General features: G+C 41.3%; 1 protein-coding gene across 5 annotated transcripts in view; it reads left to right on the forward strand.

Moving 5' to 3' along the window:
* ripk2 (receptor-interacting serine-threonine kinase 2) overlaps window positions 1-24426 on the forward strand; it is a 51386-nt gene that overhangs the window by 2288 nt on the left and 24672 nt on the right. For 4 of the 5 annotated variants that reach the window (XM_087986522.1, XM_087986519.1, XM_087986520.1 and 1 more), the window contains exons 2-3: window positions 19553-19706; window positions 21003-21158. In XM_087986522.1, the coding sequence (XP_087842648.1) occupies window positions 19553-19706; window positions 21003-21158 (310 nt within the window). Of the gene's footprint in view, window positions 1-6395; window positions 6534-19552; window positions 19707-21002; window positions 21159-24426 lie in introns of those variants that run through there. The other variant, XM_087986521.1, reaches the window with a different exon arrangement.

The raw sequence follows: 24426 nt of genomic DNA on the forward strand, positions 1-24426 counted from the left end.
CTGAAACTTGGGGCACCTACTTGCCCCAGCAGTGCAGGAAGTCCACCGTCTTTTTGCCAAAGTATAATGACTGTCTGTTCAGTTGCCAGAAAGACCCTCTTGTTACCTCAAAATTAATGTAAATAGTTTCATGTGTGAATAGAATAGGTCTTTGTTATGCAACTGGAGGGAAGCTCTGAGGAATGTCAAATTCCAATATGATGTTTGCTTTTTTTTTTTTGCAAAGACTGTACAGAACTGTTATAGGACCCTTTGTCTATACTTCTTCTAGATGATTTTTTTTAGAAATAAAGTATATTTTTTCAATAAAACAAACTAGGGTTCCAGGTTTTCTGGAATATTTACATAGAATACAAGAGCAGAGAGGTGACGTTGAACTTGTACAAGACACTTGTTAGACCTCAGCCAAAGTATTGTGGGTTTCACATTATAGGGATGATGTTTATGAACTGGAGAGAGAGCAGACGCGATGAGACTAGAATGGTTCCAGGAATGAAAAATATCAGCCATGAAGTTGGATTGAAGATATTGGAACTGTTCTCCCTTGAGAGACGGCTGAGAAAAGATCTGGTTGAGAGTTTCAAAATCATTGGTGAGCCAGACACAGTAGATGGGTTAAAGCTATTTCTACCTCTAAGAGAAACCAGAATGAGAGAGAAGTCAAATGAGAATGATTCAAAAGTTGAGTAGTTATGGCTTGGAATGTATTGCTTGGAAGTGTGCTGCAGGCAGGTTCAATTGGGCCATTTGAGAGGGCATTGGTTGGATCTTTTGGATAGTAATGGTGTTCAGGAATATGGGAAGAAGGCAGGAGCTGGTAATAGAGTTGGTACAGGCACAGTGAGCCGAATTCCTTCCTTCTGCACTGTGATTCTGTGAATTGTTTGAAATAGGAAGTCAATTTATGCAAACCTTAATTTTCCGGTGCATGGTTTGTGATGCATGAGCCACTATAGAATGAGATGGTCAAGAATTTTAAAAGTTGTGATTTGTAAGATGCCACGTCAATTTCATGTGAAATCACAACTGGGTGTGTCATAGTGTTAAGGGGTTTAGATGGAGAGGAATTTAAGTGTGTATAAGAAAATTTTCTGATTCAGTATGTGGATGTACCAACTAGAGAAAGTGCAGAACTTGAACTTGACCTACTCTTGGCAAATAAGGCAGGGGAGGTGAATGAGGTGTCAATGAGGAAGCACTTTGGGGCCAGTGACTATAATTCTATTAGTTTTAAAATAGTGATGGAAAAGGATAGACCAGATCTAAAAGTTGAAGTTCCAGATTGGAGAAAGGCCAATTTTGACAGTATTAGGCAAGAACTTTCAAAAGCTGATTGGGGCAGATGTTCACTGATAAAGGGACGGCTGGAAAATGGGAAGCCTTCAGAAATGAGACCGAGAGGTCAGAGACAACGTATTCCTGTTTGGGTGAAAGGAAAGGCTGCTAGATATAGGGAATGCTGGATGACTAAAGAAATTGCAGGTTTGTTCAAGAAAAAGAAGAAAGCATATGTCAGGTATAGCCAGGATAAATCGAGTGAATCCTTAGAGTATAAAGACAGTAGGAGTATTATTAAGAGGGAAATCAGGAGGGCAAAAAGGGGACATGAGGTAGCTTTGGCAAATAGAATTAAGGAGAATCCAAAGGGTTTTTACAAATACATTAAGGACAAAAGGGTAACAAGGGAGAGGATAGGGCCCCTCAAAGATCAGTAAGGCGACCTTTGTGTGGAGCCGCAGGAGATGGGGGAAATACTAAACAAGTATTTTGCATCATTATTTACTGTGGAAAAAGATATGGAAGACATAGAATGTAGGGAAATAGATGGTGACATCTTGAAAAATATCCATATTAGAGAGGAGAAAGTGCTGGATATCTTGAAACGCATAAGTGGATAATTCCCCAGAACCTGATCAGGTGTACCCTCGAACTCTGTGGGTAGCCAGGGAATTGATTGCTGGGCCTCTTACTGAGATATTTGTATCATCGATAATCACAAGTGAGGTGCTGGAAGGCTGGAGATTGGCTGGCTAACGTGGTACCACGGTTTAAGAAGGGTGGTAAGGACAAGCTAGGGAACTATAGACCAGTAAGCTTGACGTCGGTGGTGGGCAAGTTGTTGGAGGGAATTCTGAGGGACAGGATGTACATGTATATGGAAAGGCAAGGACTGATTAGGGATAGTCAACGTGGCTTTGTGCGTGAGGAAATTATGTCTCACAAACTTGATTGAATTTTTTTTTGAAGAAGTAACAAAGAGCTCATGGAATACAGGGAATCTGGGAGACCGGTGAGCAAGGTTAGAGCTCATGGAATACAGGGAGAACTAGCCATTTGGATACAGAACTGGCTCAAAGGTAGAAGACAGAGAGTAGTGTTAGAGGGTTGGTTTTCAGACTGGCAGCCTGTGGCCAGTGGAGTGCCACTGGTGCTGGGTCCACTACTTTTCATCATTTATATAAATGATTTGGATGTGAGCATAAGAGGTATAGTTAGTAAGTTTGTAGATGACACCAAAATTGGAGGTGTGGTGGACCGTGAAGAAGGTTACCTCTGATTACAACAGGATCTTGATCAGATGAGCCAATGGGCTGAGAAGTGACAGATGGAGTTTAATTTAGATAAATGCGATATGCTGCATTTTGGGAAAGCAAATCTTTGCAGGACTTATACATTTAATGGTAAGGTCCGAGGGAGTGTTGCTGAACAAAAAGACCTTGGTGTGCAGGTTCATAGCTCCTTGAAAGTGAAGTCGCAGGTAGATATGATAGTCGGGATTCACATATAAGAAAGACCAGGTGAAGATGGTAGCTTTTCTTCCCACAACGAGGTTGGTGAGCCAATTGGATTTTAAAACAATTGTTGATCATTCTCAAGGTCACCATTATTGTCTTTGCATGTTTCAAATTTATGAATTGAATTTTACATTTCATCAGCTGCCATTGCAGGATTTCAAGCCTGAGTCTCTGGATTGCTAACCCACATTCCCTTGAGTCATTCTAAACTAACCATTGAAGTTATAAGTATATTCGCTACTTTGCTCCCTCAGTAGCGAATGAGGTCAGAGTTTGGAAAATCAACTGATTTGAAGTTGGATCCAAAGGTATCATGATCAGTATTTGGAATTCACGATTTCCTTTGCACAGGACAATGCATTAACCAGTTGGTTTGTGCCATAATTCAAAGTTAATTGGAATGTTTTTTTCAGATTTCTCTAAAACTGAAGAGTCTTCAGGAGTCAAAACAAAAAGGACAGCTATTGAGCTGTATTAGTTCAGATGGAAGTTGGAAGTATAAAACTTCAACTTTGAATCCTGTGTTATTAATTGTTTCTGATGGTTCTTCCTGAATCATAATTCAATGTTAATTGGAATGCTTTTTCAGATTTCTCTTAAACTAAAAAAAATCTTCAGGTGACAAAACAAAAATTAGGAAAATGTACTTTTTCCTTGACTGTTAGAAATCAAACTAACTTTTCGTTAGTTTTTTTTGACCAGTCTGGAGTCAAACTGTTTATCTTTGCAAACTGTTTATCTTTGCTTCTTTATGTTAAAGATGGTTGTTCACTGCAAGAATGAAGATTTTACAGAAACATTTACAACAAATCTTGATTGTATTATTTTCTTGTGTAAGACATTAGAAGTACATGGAAGAAAAAAGATGTATTCCTAAATCTTGGATAGTTGTCAGACTATATCATGCTGTTCATTTTTGAGTCCCAAGAGGATAATATTTGTCTAATGATTCAAGCTGGGTTTTTTTTGGGGGGGGGGGGGGGGCGAAAGACCCAAAGTTTTATTAACAACACAAAAGTGACCATCAATTTCATGTCAATGATGAGGAGGTTGTCCTTACTCAGAATGAAACTCCACTTTAATGATTACATTTTACAGAGCATTTTCATTCATACTCCGTGATTATGGGTAAACTCTGCTTCCATTACTGCAAATTAACTCCATCTACAGCAGGGATATTTACAGCTGTTAACATGCATTTGGTCATGTTTGTTTACTTGTAACATACCAGAATTGATACGCTTAATGAGTGTTTTCACTGCCGTAACTGAATAGTGCAGTACAACGCTTCAGCAAGAACCATCAGAAATGATTAATAGTATAGGATACAAGGGTGAAGGTTTATGCTTTGTTTTATGAACAATAACAGCTCAATAGCTGTCCTTCTTGTTTTGTCGTCTGAAGACTCTTTAGTTTCTCCCCAAATTATAAATCATAGAATCTTTTGGAAGGATGTATTTAAGCTCTGAACTTTGGTAATAGAATTGGAAAGTGTCACACATTTTAATATCTCCTCTGAGTGTAGAACATCTAGGAGTAGCGAATAATACAATAAGTGAAAATGTAAATAGTAACTTGTGACTAAAAGGTAGAATATCATTTTTTTTGTGTCAGTGCCTTGTATTTGCAAATCTGGAATTTGGGAATGCATCCAAAGTGCTCAACTGGCATTGCATGGACTGTTAAGCGTGAGGACACGGGAAGGGAGAGGAGAGGCAAGACCTTGGGGTACTTTGCAGCATTCTTCTGATACACATGCATTGTGCATATTTTTTTTTTGAAACTTGATCTTTTCTGTGTTAGTTGCACTTTGGTTCCACTAGCACCATTCCTTTGCATGAGCTTGTCAGACTCTATGATTAATTTTCCATTGTGCAGCAATAGCACTCCCAAGGTGCAGCCTTCAGATTTAAACAGGTCTCTTGCAGTGGGATTCTCAGTTGGTGTTCAAATCAGTGAAGTTCATCTACTGGCTGACGGGAAAAAAAAAAATCCGCATTCAAATAGTCTAACCTCTTCTGACACAACTTTCTCAGCAAGCATTTGAAAAAGCAAGGTCAGGCAGTAGCAAGGAGTGCAGTGTTTTCTGTCCTTGACATCATCTCCATTTCTTTGCTACTGTTTCAGACTACCTTGTTTCCAACGATGTTTCACAGGACTCTGCTTTGGGTTCCTTCCTGTTTGTGGTTTTCATTAATGACTTAAATATGGAAAGGCATGATTGGAAATTTTCAGACGATACAAAACCCAGCTGGATAGTTGACGGTAAAGAAGGATGGCTGTCCACTGCAGGATGATATCAATGGTTTGATTAGAGTGGAAAGGTGGCAAATGGAATTCAACCTGAAGAAATATGAGGTTATTCATTTGGGCAGGGCAAACAAAATGAGAATACATAATAAGCATTTGGGTATTGAGAGGCATGGAACAGAGGAGTCCGAGAGGTGACGTAATTGCGGTGTAGCGGAGAGGTCAGTTGAATGATTAGAAGGATTAGAGGGGGTATAAGGGAAATCGTTTTCACCCTGTGGGTGGTGGGTGTCTGGCATTTTCTGCCCAAATGGTGGTTGAGGAGGAAACCCTCGCTCATTGAAGAGAAACCTTGGGTCTTGTATCTGAACCTACAAGGCTGTGGACCAAGTGCTGGAACGTGCATTTAGAATGTTGGGGAGATGGAGGGGGTGTTCCAGTTTGTTAAACCAGAAGAGAGGTGGTGTCCTGTATGGCTTCTTTCCATGCTGTATCTTTTCTGTAGGTCTACTGAACTGCAGGCAAATATTTTAACTCTCTATCCTATTGATCTCCCAGTTCCACCATTGACAACCATGCCTTACTTCACCTCGGCTTGTTTCTTGAGGAATTCCCTCCTTAAGTTGCTTTGTTTTACCAATTATGTTTATTTTAACTTTTAACTGACCCTTTCCATCACTCTTCCATTGGTTTATGTGGAAGCAGGGTGTGTACAGGCAGGAGATTATAAGCTTGGGGCAGTTGCAGTGGTGGAGGGAAGACCTTAAGAGGAAATTACTAAGTAATTTCTAACACAGAGCATAAATCTCTTAGATTTGTTGACAGTGCTGAGATTAGACTTGAAGGAAAAAAGCTTACAAGTCTGGAGAGAAATCAGAGTGTATTATTGGAAAAACTGAAATGATTCAAAGAAATATTTAAGAAGGGAGGAGGGCTGAGATAAGAATTCAAAGCAGAGTCAAGAACAATTACCCCAGTAGGTAGGGGAAGCAGCCTGTTTAAAAACAAATAGGTGCGGAAGTGTAAGGCAGAATTAAGGATTGAATGGATCATTGTTTTATTCGGGGTCAGCAAAGGAAAGATCAGATAAAGATTTATAAAAATACTGCAAACTTGAGATTGGGTGGAGGAAATTACAGCAAGTGCAGAGAAAGTATGATTAGGAGGTTGGCTGTTGTTTAAGCTAATGGTACTTTTTGGCTGCAGGCAAAAAGAACAGTTTTTTTTGTTATGCATTGATTGCAAGGTGTAGATTTGAATGCTGAGTCCTGGACTAAAGTTGTTGCTGCTGAGAGAGGGACTGAGGACATGTATGTCATGGTACATGGCAAAGTGACCAGGATAGATATCAGAAAAGCTGGTGTCAATGATTAGAGGTGGATCACAAAGGAAAATGTTTAGAATTTCAATGGAAATCGTGTGTAATGATTTGACCTGCAGACAAGAATCTATTTATGTTCTGCTAAATATGGGCTTATCAGTATTCAGGTAAGCAAACTTAAACACAACTACTGCTAATTTTGTTATTGGATGAATACCAAGAAATGGTAGAATTTCTGCATCAGTAATTCTTTAAAGAAACCAATGTGTTAAATGGAGAGTCATGTCGTGATGGGTGTATATAACCGAGATGTTTTCTGTGGTTTTATGGGAACTTGTTTGATATTATTATACATTGATTGTTATATTGTTTATCTTTTGATGTTACTAAGCAGGAATATTAAGTTGAAAGATCCTTCTCTCCCAGTTTCTGCACTTCAGACAAGTCCTGTAATCCCACTTTGTTAACCTGAGATTTAAAACCACTGGGAATGTCAAATCGTGATTAACTGAAGGTCTTTAATCTTTTTATTTAAAAAAAAAAGAAGCACCATGAATTTTGTTTTTGTGTAGTTTGGGTGGCAAGTAATCAAATGCAGAGATCGAAGTTAACCTTCTAGCTCCAACAATCACAGCTTCAACAATCACTGTATCAAACAAAAACTCATCATAGTTTCTACCCTTTATATTTCTTCCTCCCAACCGCACCTTGCCAAAAAATAAGTAAAGATGCATACTTCTGGGAAAAGTGTTTTTGTGTAAATGATCATTATTTTTCTTGGTGGTTGTGTAGATGTTTATGTAGCAGTTTTTTTTAAAAAGAAGCTTTCCATTTGCTTTTCCCAGCTTAACAAATATTAAAGAAAGGATCTTATTGCATTCTTGGGTGAGTTATAGCCACTAGTGTTACATTGATAAGTACAGTTGGCAGTTTCCAAACAAAAGTGCTGACAGTAGTTGAGAGAAATGTTGGTTCAGCAGTAATACTAGATCCTGCTAATACGATTGTGGTTGGATGTTTTTCTAAGCCCTGTGAGTTTAATGATGGAGTTTGTCTGCAAGGTGGCACCTCCAAGTGTGTATCATTCTAACGATAATGTTTTGCAGCATCAGTTGAGATTGCAACCTTCAAATCTGTAAAGGGGGTCAATTTGGAATCTTCTGCTTTGGATGTGAGAAGTTGAAAATATTTGACATTTGAATGTTTTGAAAAGTGGCTATGTCTTTTATTCTCATACATTATTGACATGCTTTTACATTAAATAAGTCTGTCTGTCTGGGCACCAAATTGTAAATACAGGAGAACCTCGATTATCCAAACGTGATGGGCGGGCACTATTTCGTTCGGATAATCGATTATTCGGTTAATCGATTTTTAAATGCCTTTCGTCTGGGGCTCGGAGTTTTTAAAGGCTGCTCCTCGTTCAAGAGACAAGGCAGCACAGCGTGCGAGGCCCCGCCCCCAGAACTGTCTCCAGGGCAGCTGGACTGTACACCAATATCAAGACGGCTGCTGCAGCTGTGCTGCCTTTGTGGGGTGAGTCTGCAAATATGGCGCGCGCGTGCACGCACACACAGCCACCGCTCACACTTTTTTTTTACTGCAATTTTTTGGCAGGTTAGAACTTTGCCCTGTGCAGGACAATGTTGGAGAGATTATCTGGGGATGGGGGTTTTAGGGTCACCTCTATGTCGAACTCCAGGGAAAGTGTGGGGAAAGAGGAAGGGTGGGCAGTCAGTCATTTGGAGAAGGTGCCTTTTTAATCGCTGTGAACAAAAGATGTGATCACTGTTGGAAACACGTATTTGATGTGATGTTTCTATCATGACCTCGAGATCTTCGGATAATCAGAATTCGGATAATCGAGGTTCCACTGTGTGGTTCTCTTGGCTCACACCTGACATTTTACCTTCTGTTTACAATAAGAAGAATATAATTGGTATGTTCCATTATAGATTATCTTGTCTTTTCTAGATGAGGTGAATTTCCTGCTGTGAAAATTAACTTAAATTGCCTGTATACATGTAAGACTTGCTTAGAGCGTGGTCTTTCTAGGATTTACGACCAGAGCTTTAAAGGTTTTAGTTTCTAAGTGGTTGGCAAAACTTTGCATTGAAGATGATCAGCTTGGTCTAGCATTAGCACATCAACTAAGATAACAGGTGAATGCAGTATTGAGAGATGTATTTAGTGTTCACAAATAATGATTCCTTGCATTCTAGTGTCATTTAATCTGAAACATCATCTGTCTGTTTAGGTGGATTTTATAAATCTCGTGTCCTTTCTTTCAGCCAATAATAAAACTTTATTGTTTTAGGATGTGAAATAAATACAAAAGATTCCAAGTCGCTTCTTAGGAACATCCTAAGGCAAAATTTGCCACCAAGACTTGTTCTAACAAACTTTTTTTCTTCGGGTGTGTGCCTGTTGTTGGTATGACGATCATTTGTTGTTCATCCTTAATAACATCGTGAAAGTGGTGAGCTGCCTTTGATGTTAAAAATCACACAGCACCTGGTTTATAGTCCAACAGGTTTATTTGGAAGTACAAGCTGTGATGTTATGATTTTTTTTTTTTAACTTTTTGTCTACTGCAGTCCAACGCTATCACCTCCACTTCTTGAATGAATTCAGTCCTTGGGGTGTAGGTAAACCCATAATACTATTTGGAAGTACCAGGATTTTGATCCAGCAACTCTTAGAAATGTATTTCCAGGTCAGGATGGTGTGTGTGGCTTGAAAGAGAACTTATAGATGTGTGGTGTTCTTATGCACCTGCTGCCCTACTCTTTGTATGTGATAGAAGTCATGAATTTCGATGGGGCTGTTCATGGAGCATTGGTGAGGTACAGCAGTGCATCTTGTATGTGGTACATACTATTGCCAGTGTATGTCAGTGGTGAAGGGAGTGAATGTTGAAGGTGATGCACAGGATGTCAGTCAAGTTGTTGTGGAATTTGTTGAGCTTCTTGAGTTGGAGCTGCAGCCGTCAAGAATGTTGTGCTGGAAAAGCACAGCCAGTCAGACGGCATCCAAGGAGCAGGAGAGTCAATGTTTCAAGCAAAAGCTCTTCATCAGAAATGAGGGGGTGACCCAAGGGGGCTGACAGTTAAATGGGAGGAGGGCTGGAGGGGGAAAGTAGCTGAGAATGTGTTAGGTAGATGAAGGTAGGGGTGAAGGTGATAAGGTGGAGTGGATAGGTGCTGCAGCCATCAAGCAAATGGAAAATATTCCATCACAATCCTGAATTGTACCTGTAGGTGGTGAACAGACATTGTGGGATTTGGGGGCAGGGATCATTATTGGTGGTGAGTTACTCACTGCAGAATTCCTGGCCTCTGGCCTGCTCTTGCTGCCACAGAATTAATATAATTGGTCCAGTTTCTGGTCAATAGTAATCCCTAGAATGTTGATAATTGGACAATCAACAATGGAAATGCCTTTGATAATTAAAGGGAAATTCTCTTCTTCTTTTGGAGATGGTCATTGCATAGCACTTGTTTAGAACAAATGTTACTTGCCACTTGTCAGCCTAAGTCAAAATGTTGTGCAGGCTTTGCTGCCAATGGATACAGACTACTTCAGTAGCTGAGGAGATGCGTCTGGTACAGTATACAAGATAATCAGTCAAAAACACACCACTTTCTGACATTTTATGATGGAGGGAAGGTCGTTAATGATGCGACTTAGATAGGCGGGCCACTAATCTGAGGAATTTCTGCTAAGATTACTGGCCTCCATTAAGAACAACCATCTCCTTTGTTTTGGATATGACTCCAGCAAGTGGAATTTTGCTCAAGTTCCTGAATGTCATACATCTCCAAATGCTGCTTTTGATGTCAAGGGCAATCACTCTCCCCTCTTGAGTTCAGCTCTTTGGTCCATGTTTGGACCAAGATCAGAATGAACTTGGTGGAACCCAAACTGAGCATTGGCAAGCAGATTGTTGCTACATAAGAACCATACAAACACAGTGTCACTTTGTTGATCATAGGTGTGTAATAGGCACTTCTGTGCTTTTTTTGTGCTTCTTTTAGTGGGCAAAACATATCTGGACAATTTTTTTTAGTATTTGATGGATGCCAGTGTTAAAGGTGTTGGGGTGAACACCTTTTACTGAGGCCAAGCTTATTTAGAATACAATTCTTTCGAATAGTTGCAGGGATGATGAATTTAAATTATGTGGAAAGATTGGAACTGTTTCTGTTCGAGAAAAGAAAGAAGAACAAAGGAGCAGGAATAAGCCTTTCAGTCCTTCAAGCTGCCTCAGCCATTATAGATCTAGGCTAATTATCAACCACTCATAAATTTGCGATGAAATCCCCTTGGTGTCATTATTGATCACCAGATTTCTAGATGCTATCTTGAATATACTCAATGATGAAACTCCAGTGGCCATCTGATGTGGAGAATACCAAAGAATCAGTACTTTATTGAGTTTTTTAAAAAATCCTTCATGGAGTGAAGGCGTCCCTGGCTCAGCAGCATTTATTACCCAAACCCAATTGCCTGAGAAGTCAACTGCATTGCTGTGGGTCTGGAGTCGCATGTAGGCCAAGCCAGATAAGAATGGCAGTTTCCTTCCCTAGAGGGCATTGGCGACCCAGATGGGTTTTTCCAACAATCGACAATGGATTCATGGTCATCATTAGCCTCTTAATTCCAGATTTCTTTTTAATTAAATTCAAATTCTACTGACTGCCTTGGCGGAATTCGAACCCGGGTCCCCAGAACGTTATTTGAGTCTCTGGCTTAATAGTCCACCAATAATACCAGTAGGCCATTACCTCCCCAAGTAAAGAAATTCATCCTCATGCAGCTCTAACTAGCTCCCTGTCTGTCCCTTTTTTTAGGAATTTCATATGTTTCATTAAAATCACCTCTCATCCTTCTAATCTCTAGAGAATATAAACCCAGTGTTTTCATCCTCTTCTATTAGGACAGTGTATCCTAAGATTTTTTTCTGCTGCAACAGTACATCTTTATTTGGGCAAAGGCACCAAAACTGTACAGAATATTTGAGGCTCGCTCGCTCTCTCTCGCTCGCTCTCTACATCTGTACTCCAGTGCTGTTCTGAGAAAATAATCCCCCTCAAGTGGTTTCTTATTTTTAAAGTCCCATCCTAGCTCCAAATTCACCTAAAAGTGTAAATGTCTTCTCCATATCTGGGTCAGCATGGACAAGATGGCCAAATGGCCCCTTTCAGTGCTGTATCATTTCTATGGTCTGTCTCCCTATCAAGCACCCTCTGGATCTTGAGTTTCAATCAAGTTGTCTCTTACCTTTCCAAACCTCACAATGCAAACTGGGCCTGTCCGACATTTCTTCAGAAGACAACCCGCCTATTCCAAATATTAATACAGAATCATTCTGTCCTGTGACACTTGCCTGCGCATTGGTGTTTTGTTTCTTGTGTCTTTAACTTTCCTCTACAGCCTTTCCAATTCTCATAACCAGGTTTGTGTTTCTCATAACCGAATTCCATTTCTGGTTTCCATTCTCCTGGTTTAAATGCTCCCCAAAAACACTAGTAAATCTCCACTTGAGGATATTTAGTCCCAGTCCTGCTAATGCATAACTCATTACACAATTTCCAACTGCCTAAGAAATCTAAAACCTTTGGCCTACACCATTTGTTCTATCTTCCTTTTTCTGTACTCAGCACCTGGTCCTGGATCTAACCCTGAAATTATTGCATTAGAGGTCTTGCTTTTCAGTACTTGGCTACTCCCTAAACTCTTCATTCAGTCACCTCCTCATCCCTTTTCAGCTATGTCACTCTCTGAGCAGTGACCTCTAGCTGTTCACTCTTCCTAAAAAGATTTATCCTACAGCTGCTTATTGAAAAGAGATGGAATAGATGTATGTAAAATCACAAGAGTTGTGGGTAGAGTTGATGAGGAAGAACACTTCAGTTGGAAGAATTGAGAATAAGAGGGCACAAATTTAAAGAAATTGATTTTTCACAAAACATTGACTACAGTGATTACAATCTGGAATATATTGAATGACGAATTTAAAAGGGAATTATATTATTACTTGAAAAGGAAAAGCGTGCAGGATTATGGGAAATGGTGGAGGATTGGCACCAAGTAAATTAGACAGCCAGCAAATATAATGGTCTGATTGTCCTCCTATTTACTGTAAGCATTCTGTGACCCTGTGAAACACTCCAACTAGTTTTCACATTTGCTTCATTCCATTTCACTTCACTAGTCATTATTAGAAAAAGAATCATTTCTTTAAAAAAAATGCAAATTATTGATCCTAGTTTGTAGCTATTTTTATTCATTTCATTTTCACAACACACACTCCAATGCCTTTCACCAAAATTTTGAGGTGAGCTGAATCCATATTATTAGCTGTGGACAGATTATACAGAAACCAAAGAGAAATCCCCATCATTTCCCTTTTTCTTTATAATTCATGGTGATGTTTCCAGCTGAGATGAGTTGTGGGGAAATTCCTATGTTTGTTGGGAGAACTCATTGGTTAAATGTAGAAATGTGTTTTGTGGTTGATTGCTCAGTTATTAAGCAAATGATCTGGGTGGATCCAAGCTACACAGTTCACTAAAACCCCAGAACCACTCCCTGAACTGAGATGTTTCAATCCCCTTTATTAGCACCACTGTAAGGTTAGAATTACTTTCCTACACTACGATGAGAAACAGAATGCAATAATTAAATGAATGAGTATGCCCAAAGCGGATGGAACAGCAATGTTAGTGAGGGAACTTGGTGGTGTGTGAAAGCTGGGGTATTTCATACGTACACAATACAGCTGTTCTGAGAAGCAGTCACCTAGTCTGCACTTCATTTCCCCAATGTGGAAGGAGACCTAGAGTTCCCTACAATCCTGTGAGGAAAGAAATCTGCCATACTAATCTGATGTGGCCTACATGTGTCTTCAGATCCTCAGTAATGTGGTTGACTCTGAAATGGCCCATCAAGTCATTCAATTCAAGTGCAGTTAAGGATGACAAATGCTGGTCTGGCCAGCAATGCATGCATCCATGGAAAAAATAAAGAAGAAAATATTATGATTCATGTACCAGGACACTGATCCCTCTGTACATCTGAGTTATATTTAAATAGTATACTGCTTTTTCATTCTTCGACCATAGAACATAGAATATTACAGCACAGTACAGACCCTTCAGCCCTTGATGTTGGTTCCACAGGTTGACGCAATCTGAAGGCCATCTATCCTACACTATTCTATTTTTATCCATATGTTTATCTAATGACTATTTAAATGCCCTTAAAGTTGGCAAGTCTACTACTGTTGCAGGCAGTGCATTCCGTGCCCCTCCTACTCTGAGTAAAGAAACTACCTCTGACATCTGTCCTATATCTATCGCCCCTCAATTTAATGCTAACCATTACCATCTGAAGAAAAAGGCTCTCACTGTCCATCCTATCCAACCCTCTAGTTATCTTGTCTCAATTAAGTCACCTCTCAACCTTGTCTGTAATGAAAACAGCCTCAAGTCCCTCAGCTTTTCCTCAAAGGACCTTCCCTTCATATTAGGCAACATCCGTAGTGGATAAGTTCATATTTTCCCATATCATAGTCTACCTGCCAATTGTTTTTTTTTGTCCACTAACCACCTTAAACTGCCTATATCCTTTTGCAATCATCGTATGAACGCCTCATAAACTACTTTCCTATGTATCTTTGTGTCATCAGCAAATGTATTAAACATACTGAAATAACTCCAGAGGCCAGTATCCCATCTCCCAGTCACACTTTATTTACACGTGCCTAGTACTTGACACTAGTCTGGCTTCCTCAGAGCAGGCTCTGAGTGAACAGATCCTCTGACACTCCTGTTTATTTTTGTTGTTTTTTCTTTTCTTATTTCTTTTTCGTTTTCTTCAGGAGTGTACTTCTCTCTCAACACCGTGGAAATAACTCCACAGAAACTGTTATCCCTCACCAAGTCAACCTTTGTGGAAAGTCCTTCATACTGATACTCCCTCAGAGCCAGCTTTCAGAGTGAACAGAGTATTTGACATTCCGTTTTTTTCCCCCTCGCTTAATTACCCCCACACTACCGCCTACACTCTTGTTTATCTTTTTAACAGTGAGCAGAGCCTCTGACACACCTGCGGTAATGCTTATTTTTCCCTAGCACCCATGGTGTGTGTGTGCAGGTGTGAGACACAGTGAGAGACACAAAGTGCACGAATCTTTATTCAATTTCCACCACCAGGAAGATAGGAAAACACCCGGGTGGCCAGTGACAAGCACTGCCCTTCACATCAAAGGGCGATGCTGTGTGATCAAAACAGTGAAGGGGAGGGTAGGGACTAAATCAAAATAGAGTTGGAGGGAGAAATAATGCACTCCACTCCCTGCGGCGCCCACCTCTCCCTGAACAACTCCAGGGTGTTGGTCGACACCGCGTGCTCCTTCTCCAAGGACACCCGGGGCCTAACGTAACCGCGGAAGAGGGGCAGGCAGTCAGCCCTAACGACCCCCTCCACGGCCCGCTGCCTGGACCTGTTGATGGCCAGTTTGGCCAGGAGCAGACCCACGAGGAGGTCTTCAGACCTGCCCTCCCTCCTCCGTACCAGGTGCCCGAAGATCAGGAACGTGGGACTGAAGTGCAACCAAAAGTAGAGGAGGAGGTTTTTCAGAAAATCAAAAAGGGAGTGCAAACGCCCACACCCAATATATATGTGGTCCACGGACTCCACAGCGCCACAGAACAAGCAGTTGGGCTGGGAGTCCGTGAACCACTGCAATCTGCAGTTGCAGGGGACTGCTGAGTGCAGCACCCTCCACCCCAGATCCCTGAGAGAAAGGGGGAGGACTCCCGCGTAGAGAGCCCTCCACTGGGGATCCCCACCGCCCGGTGGCAAATGGGCACGCCAAGGCGTGTCCGGATGGTGGATGAGGGAGAAGAGGTGGACGGTGTGCAGCAGCAGTCTATACAGGGCCCTTCTTTTCACCTCCTTAAACGAAACAAAATTAAAATTTCGGAGGCGGCTCAGGTTGTGGGGCACAGGCTCCCGCGGGAAGTACGGGACCTTGGGGCCAATGTGAAATTCCGTCTGGGCTGGGGTGAGCGCGGACGGGATCCCACTGCACACCTGAGCGTCCTCCAACTGGGGCACTACGTCGGGTCCGAGCACCGCCGTTTTAAGGCATCGTATGGCGGTGGCCACATACTGGACGTCTACCGCTGCCCTGCTACACTCTTGTTTATTTTTTTTTCCACCAGGAAATTTCCTGTTTTTTTTTTTTAACCCCCACACTACTGCCTAACTGTGGTAGTGCTTATTTTATCCCCAGCACTCATGGTGTGTGTGTGTGTGTGTGTGTGTGTGCAGGTGTGAGACACAGTGAGAGACACAAAGTGCACAAATCTTTATTCAATTTCCACCACCAGGCATACACTCTTGTTTATATTTTTTTTAATTTTTTTTGCTTTTAATGCTCTGTTTTTTTTTTCCTTTGTTTTTTAAATTTTTTTCTTTCTTTACCCCCACACTACCACCTAAGTGTGGTAGTGCTTATTTTATACACTCTTGTTTTTTTTTTTAACTTTTTTTTACTCCATTCCCTGCGGCGCCCACCTCTAATGTCCCATTTATTTATTTTTTTTATCAAAGGGCAGTGCTGTGTGATCAAAACAGTGAAGGGGGAGATCTCCTGTTTGTTTTTTTTTCTTCTTTTTTTTCATGGTGTGTGTGTGCGCAGGTGGGAGACACAGTGAAAGACACAAAGTGCACCAATCTTTATTCAAATTCCACCACCAGGAAGATAGGAAAACACCCGGGTGGCCAGTGACAAACACTGCCCTTCACATCAAAGGGCAGTGCTGTGTGATCAAAACAGTGAAGGGGAGGGTAGGGACTAAATCAAAATAGAGTTGGAGGGAGAAATGATGCACTCCACTCCTTGTGGCGCCCACCTCTCCCTGAACAACTCCAGGGTGTTGGTCGACACCGCGTGCTCCTTCTCCAAGGACACCCGGGCTCTAACGTAACCGCGGAAGAGGGGCAGGCAGTCGGCCCTAACGACCCCCTCCACGGCCCGCTGCCTGGACCTGTTGATGGCCAGTTTGGCCAGGCCCAGGAGCAGACCCACGAGGAGGTCTTCAGACCTGCCCTCCTTCCTCCGTACCGGGTGCCCAAAGATCAGGAGCGTGGGACTGAAGTGCAGCCAAAAACAGAGGAGAAGGTTTTTAAGGAAATCAAAAAGGGAGTGCAAACGCCCACACCCAATATATACATGGTCCACGGACTCCACAGCACCACAGAACAAGCAGTTGGGCTGGGAGTCCGTGAACCACCGCAATCTGCGGTTGCAGGGGACTGCTGCGTGCAACACCCTCCACCCCAGATCCCCGAGAGAAAGGGGGAGGACTCCCGCGTAGAGAGCCCTCCACTGGGGATCCCCACCGCCCAGTGGCAAATGGGCACGCCAAGGCGTGTCCGGACGGTGGATGAGGGAGAAGAGGTGGATGGTGTGCAGCAGCAGTCTGTACAGGGCTCTTCTTTTTATATCCCTAAACAAAACAAAATTAAAATTTCGGAGGCGGCTCAGGTTGTGGGGCACAGGCTCCCGCGGGACGTACGGGACCTTGGGGCCAATGTGAAATTCCGTCCGGGCTGGGGTGAGCGCGGACGGGATCCCACTGCACACCTGAGCATCCTCCAACTGGTGCACTACGTCGGGTCCGAGCACCGCCGTTTTAAGGCGTCGGATGGCGGTGGCCACGTACTGGACGTCTACCGCTGCCCTGCTACACTCTTGTTTATTTTTTTTTCCACCAGGAAATTTCCTGTTTTTTTTTTTTCGTTTTTTTTTTAACCCCCACACTACTGCCTAACTGTGGTAGTGCTTATTTTATCCCCAGCACCCATGGTGTGTGTGTGTGTGCGCAGGTGTGAGACACAGTGAGAGACACAAAGTGCACGAATCTTTATTCAATTTCCACCACCAGGCATACACTCTTGTTTATATTTTTTTAATTTTTTTTTCTTTTTTTTTTCTTTTTTTTTGCTTTTAATGCTCTGTTTATTTTTTTTTCCTTTGTTTTTAAAATTTTTTTCTTTCTTTACCCCCACACTACCACCTAAGTGCGGTAGTGCTTATTTTATACACTCTTGTTTATATCTGTCTGTCAGGGCTCCCTGATTGGGGCTGTTAATTTGGTCCAGTCAGGGAACCCATACTCTATGGGGTCCACCTGACTGACCTCGTTAAAATCACTACGCACACATTCGGTCCCTGAGGGTCTTGTGGCACAGTGGTATTGTCCTTGCCTCTGGACCAGAAAGTTTGGGATCAACGTGTTTCAATATATCTGAACAAGTTGATTTGAAATACTTATATTCAGTCCTTTCATCCAGTTTGTTCATATAGATTGTAAATACAGTACAACCTCAGTTACCTGAACGTCAATTATCCAAATTTTGAATTATCAGAACAATATCTCAAAGTCACGGTGCTTGGGTAAACAGTGTTATCTGAACAAAATACTCCCCGCCTGTGTCGTCTGGATAATTGAGGTTGCCCTGTAGTTCAATCAACACAGAGGCATAATCATAAGGCAAAGGATATAGATAAATGTACTTTTTTTCCCCTTTTTTCTTAAAATTAATGATACCAGACAGACTTTCCTAACTTCAGTCAGGTGATCAGGCCAATACAAAGTTGCAGTACTTCAGGTTTCTTTGACAAGGATTGTTTCACCTTCTGCCTTGGGAGCACGCAGTATGTGACTGGCCTGCAAATGTCTCTCTGACCATGTCTGTCTAATTTCTGAATTGGTCAACTTTACTTAAAAAAACTAAAAGAACTGCAGATGTTGGAAATCAGGAACAAAAACAGCAATTGATGGAAAACCTCAACAGAACTGGCAGTATCTGTGGAGAGAAGTCAGATTTAATGTTTTCGGTCCAGTGACCCTTCCTCAGAACCCTCCTTGATTAATTTATTTGCTGGGTTGTTCATACTGGATTCTGTGTGGATAGTGTCCTCAGGTAGTCAAAGGAACAATGTTTCTTTTGCAGTGCAGTTTCTCATCTGACTTTGTACAATTATCTATTGTCTGTCCTGATCTTTTGTGATGTCAGAAAGTTAGAGGTGTTGCTGAGTTCACTGCAGAATATCTTGTTTGATGATCATGCAAAACATGGATTTGGCTGCAGCAAATTGCTATTGTGAACTTATCCTTTGAAATCCAGACTTAATCATAAGTAATTACTTGGTTAATTATAACTTGATGTGCACTATTTGGTGAATTGTCTGGCTGATTACTATTTATATGTTGACCCTTAAATAATGCATGCAGTTTTTTTTATTCATATACATGATTACAAGGTGCAAAGTGTGAAATGGTTTCTGCATATAAATATTAGTATGAAATGGCATCCTGCCCCTGAGAGTCTACTGCAGTGATTATAAGATAATAAACTGTACGTGATCAAGTCACACTAAAATCTATTGTTTGAGGCGGCTATACAATCATTTGAAAACAGTGATACTAGATTATCTGCTCAGAATGTTGCTTGAACAAGTACTTTCTGATTTGGAGGGAGATGATTACATGTGCTGAATAAATTTTGCTGTATTGCCAAACAACTTCCATTTGGCCCAAGCCTTTCTGAGAAATATCAAATTAATTCTATTTGTTGGCAGTACATTCTGTAGAACTATTTTCATTCCAGATTGAAATATTGGAATACTTCCAAGATATTTTGCAAGTCAACCTATCCTGTAGAATTACTATCAATAATGCAGACATTTGTGTAGTGATGCTTTTAGATTTCTGCTTCTTGTATCTTGTCTACAGATTTACAAAGTGTGCTGTAATCACGTGGTGGTAATACAAGTGGGCAAGTCATTTCTGTTACCATGATTATTTGAATTATTAAAAATCTCACCTTTTGAAAAAAGTAGTCATCCATCTTCAACATTTATGGGGTACTTTGTGCTGAAATGTTTTGTGCTTTAAGCGTCACTGTAATCAGTAAGTCTTTAAAAATATTTTCAATATGGCCGCATAATTGTCAGTGAAACAACTCATTGCACCACAAACATTACTCCATGCAGCAATGATCCGTCATTCCTGACTTTCCCCTCCCCTCTTTCTGTCTTAAAAGTGCCAAAAATGCTTCATATAAATCGTTGAATATTTTGTTTTCCTTTTTTTAAACCCCAAAGGGAAAGGAATAGTCTGATGAAGGAAGCAGAGGTTTTGCACAGAGCCAGATTTTCCCATATAATCCAAATTTATGGTATTTGCAATGAACCTGAATTTATGGGGATTGTCACGGAATACATGAGCAATGGGTCTTTGGACCAACTTCTTTACCAGGTATTGTGATTGATTTATAGATGTTGCTATCCTTGTTTAAAGCCAAAATACTGTGAATGCTTAAAATATGAAATAAATACGCAGAATGCTAGAGAAACTCAACAGGTCTGGCAGCATCTGTGGAGAGAGAAACAGAGAGTTAATGTTTCGAGTCTGGTCTGACGCCTGACTCACTCTCTCTCTACTGTTTTTCTCTCTCTACAATTACTACCAGACCTTCTGAGTTTCTCCAGCATTCTTTTTATATTTTGCTATCCTCGTTACTCTTCACACATTGTTCACAAAATTCCTTGTAACAAACATCAGAAAGGAATAATTTTAAAAGATTTGCACACTAACTCCCTTCATGACCTCAGGAAGCCATGAAGCAATTTACAGCCAATTTTAAACTTTTAAAATGCAGTCATGCAAATTCAGAAGTGTGAAAACTTATTAAATCTGTACAACATAATCTGCTAATTTATGAGAAATTTGGCATTTAATCTTTTTAATCAGAAGTGAATTTAAATGTTGGCTATTGAATGTTTATATCTAACTTATTTAATCTTGTGACTGGATTATCACTTGCTGTTAACTAAATGAATGGCCGAGTTAATTAGACAGTTCATTAGGTAATCTTTCTCTTTAGACTATCTGCTTTAATCTTTTTTTAGAATTCCTCTAGATTCTAAATAACTTGTGCAATCTTTTGATTGATTGACTACCATAAAATCTTTTCATAACAACAAAAAAAGCTACCAAAATTTCATTTTGATAGAGCACCTAAATTTAAAACATAGGGGCTATGAAAATCTAGATGTTACAACAGACCAAGCAACTGTTTAGCAGAGGAACGAGTATCCTCCTCCTCTGTCCTGCACTGTTCAATTTATTATTATGCTGGATAACTTGTAGAGGAAATACACTTCTATATTCCTCCTTTATTGGCTGGAATTTGGGAACAAATTGTATATCAGCCCTTTTTGACAAATGCAAAAATGAGAAATACAAACAAAGAACAGAGTCAGCCTTTCAATCCCGCAAGCCTGAAAAGTTCTTGGAAAAACTCCTGTGTACCAGCAACAATGAATCTTGGAGGTGCAATACATACCTATGTTAATCAATATTGAATAATCTTTCAACTGTATTTTTACAATCAAACATTTTAGTACTTAGATGCTGTGAGGGTGAGCTAACTATTAACAGGCTTCCCTGTTTAAACTTCTTGGTGTTAGATTCTGTACAGTCAAGTGAATAATAAATTAGTTTTGCAGATTAATTCTGGTCTAATACAGACTTGTACACTTCCTGATGCAGAAAGATATATATCCAACACTTCCTTGGTCACTGAGACTTCGCATATTGTATGAAATTGCACTGGGAGTGAATTTTCTTCACAACATGAACCCACCATTACTGCATCATGATCTGAAGGCACAAAATATTCTGCTGGATGGTGAATTTCATGTAAAGGTAAGAAATTACTATTTAATTGAAATTTAGAACTGTGCAGGAATAATTAATACTTCATTGTGATTTCCTTACCAAATGATGAGGGTATTTTAGTAACCTTCAAATATTAGATTTGTTTATTTTTACCAATGGTGGTAGTAATTTACCTATCCTCATATATCCCTTTTTGATCATTAGTTTGTTTCTGGGTAGTAGCATGTACACATTTGGTCCAGAGTCATGGGGACAGTGCTGAGCTGGAAGTTTGGAATTAGGGTGAAGTGGGGGAAGGGGAAATGAGGAAACTGTTGAAGTCCACATTGATGCCCTGGGGTTGAAGTGTTCCGAGGCGGAAGATGAGGCGTTCTTCCTCCAGGCGTCTGGTGGTGAGGGAGCAGCGGTGAAGGAAGCCCAGGACCTCCATGTCCTCGGCAGAGTGGGAGGGGGAGTTCAAATGTTGGGCCACAGGGCGATGTGGTTGATTGGTGCGGGTGTCCCGGAGATGTTCCCTAAAGCGCTCTGCCAGGAGGCGTCCAGTCTCCCCAATGTAGAGGAGACCGCAATGGGGGCAACGGATGCAATAAATGATATTGGTGGATGTGCAGGTAAAACTTTGGATGCGGAAGGCTCCTTTAGGGCCTTGGATGGAGGTGAGGGAGGAGGTGTGGGCGCAGGTTTTGCAGTTCCTGCGGTGGCAGGGAAAGGTGCCAGGATGGGAGGGTGGGTCCTGCCACGTTTCTTTCCCCGAAAGGTACTCTTGAGGGATGAAGTTTTGGACTAACCCCACTCAAAGCTAGGACAAGGGTTCACAATTACCACTGTGTTGTTGTCAGTGGAGAGATGTTGATCCTCACACCAGTTTGGGGGAGGCTAGGACAGTGATCCTTTGTGCCTTCCAAATGGAGGCCAACTGAAATGCTCAGTTCGCCCATCTAGATTGGAGAGCGAGTATGGCTGCCCTGAGAAATTTCCCTGACTCCCTCAGATGGCCAGAGGAACAAAAGGAAGGGTTACTAGTTGCTGAAGCATTGTACACGTAATGTGCAGTGTGGACAATGTTTGGGTATTGCATGGGTTTGGCATCCCCTGTTTTCATGGGGGCATTGGAGTAGATCTAAGGCTGGCAATAAAACTGGTATCCACCAGCCTAAAAGGGACAGAGCAACAGATGCTGGAAGCACAACTTGGACTTCTAGTCTGCAGCAATGAGGAGCTATATCTTAAATAGGAAGGGCAGATGTCTGGGCAGCAGGAGGATATGGGAGAAGAGATAGACACAACAAACAGTAGACCTTCACTGTATGAAACTGAACAGACTGAGATCCAGTGCTGCAGGAACCTGCATCACTCCAAGCAGGTGCTGTCATCCACAGGCCTCTCATCTCTCCAAGTTGGTCACCATACCCTACCAGTGACCATCAGAAGTGGCCTTTAATGTCCCTGCTTCAGATTTTTTCCAACAATCAGCTGTGGGCTTCAGTGGCATCTCGTCAATACATACGCATTTTCTTTGCTGGTCACCAATACGTTCTTTGCCAGAGCTGGACAGTGCATCAAGGTCACAACAAAAGTAGCCTCACAAGGACAGAGGACATTGGGTTTGGAACTATTGTTGACTTCCACCAGATGCAGGGCAATCATCAATTGCATCAGTGTCATCGACAGTAAGGCATCCCACTCTGCCAATGCGTAACTGGGCTGTAACACAACAAGAACTTGCTCTACGTTTCTGTTTGCCCATCTAGAAGTGCCATGAGCCATTTATCTTCCACCAGTACTAGCTGCCTTAGATCTTTACTACAAGTGGATGGATCCTAGAGAACAAGGGATTGCTTACCCTTTTACCGGAGCACCAGACAGAGACACAGAGGTGACACAAAAAAGAATGGACTACTCATTAGCGTAATGGTTGAAAAGGCCACTGGGCTTCTCAAGATGTGTTTCTGATGTATGGGCTGATTGGATGGTGCCCAGTGATGCCTTCCTGCAAGGATCTTGTTCATTGTGCTGCTAGGTGTTAAGTTCTTCACAACATTGCCATACAGAGGTGTGTACACACTTTAAGGTCCTGAACACTCTGGACAAAAGTGGGAGGAAGTGGAGAGTCAATGAAGAGCCTTGGTTTCATGATAACATGGCCAAGCATGGCACAAGGCATTAAGGTCTCACGAGGCTGTCATGAATTTTGTGTTGCCTGATTCAGTCAAGGCTCAGTTGAAACCTCTGACACAGGTTGTGTGGCATGGATTGGAAAGGATTTGAGAAACCTGTGCTTCCAGATGCAAGGATGACACAAGCTGGGTCATCTTTCCAATGAAGGAAGCGCATCTGCCCAGAGGTTTAGCCCTCACCTTTACCCATTTTACCACATTGCAACAGCTTTACTGTCACTATCTCAGACATCTGGCTTGGAGTCAATGTCTATTATTTTCCTCTTTTTCTTTAGACAGTGTGTGGAGATGGCAAGAACACACACTAATATGACCTGTTGACATTATCCTACCAGCTGCAGGTAGATAATTTGTTTTCTCTTCCTTGTGGATTTCAGTATCAGATCCAGGTTATCAATGAAGTGTTGGATAGCTTTGTCCCACATTCTAGGTCTCTGACTCTGCTGTGATGTCAAACATTGCCCTAGTGCAGTGGAAAACATCAGTGTAATCATGACAGCAAGCAGCCTTCTTCATGCAGTGGGCATGATACATCAGTCCTACACTTTTTTCTCTCCTGGCTCTATTTTTCACCCAACTGGTCTATTTAGTCATGGAACTTGTCTCCATATCCAGTAAGGTCCAGACTACATGAGACTTGGAACTTTTAAGCAATTTCTTATCCAAAGTGGCTTTCTGACCTGAAAATAAAACATTTTCCCATTTCCCACCTCCGTTGTAAAAATGCTGTTACCTTTTGCTCTTTTGACCATTTTTCATTTTTCAATGATTCACCTATTTCCCAACATCACTGCGATGAGCCACATATGATGGTGCAATGGGTGCTGTGCAAACATGAGTAATTTGGGTTAATGGTGTGCAAAGATGAGGTTAAGTTTTATGTTATGATCTCATTTGTGAATTTATTCTTGTTTCTGCCTGATGTTATTTCTTGTGAGAATGTTCAACTTAAATTCATAATTTAGTTTTTAACTAATCAATGTAATAGTGGGAAATTCCACACACCCACACCCCTCCCCCACTGCTCCCTCACCAAACAACATGGTATGGCATTAACTTTGGAAGAATACAGTGAGTTGTTCGGTGAGGACCTTACTGAAGTCTAGATCTTAAGGGTC

This window comes from Chiloscyllium plagiosum, unplaced genomic scaffold, assembly GCF_037043375.1.
Source record: "Chiloscyllium plagiosum isolate Xiang-an unplaced genomic scaffold, Cpla_swu_hap1 HiC_scaffold_4, whole genome shotgun sequence".
Lineage (NCBI taxonomy): Eukaryota > Metazoa > Chordata > Chondrichthyes > Orectolobiformes > Hemiscylliidae > Chiloscyllium > Chiloscyllium plagiosum.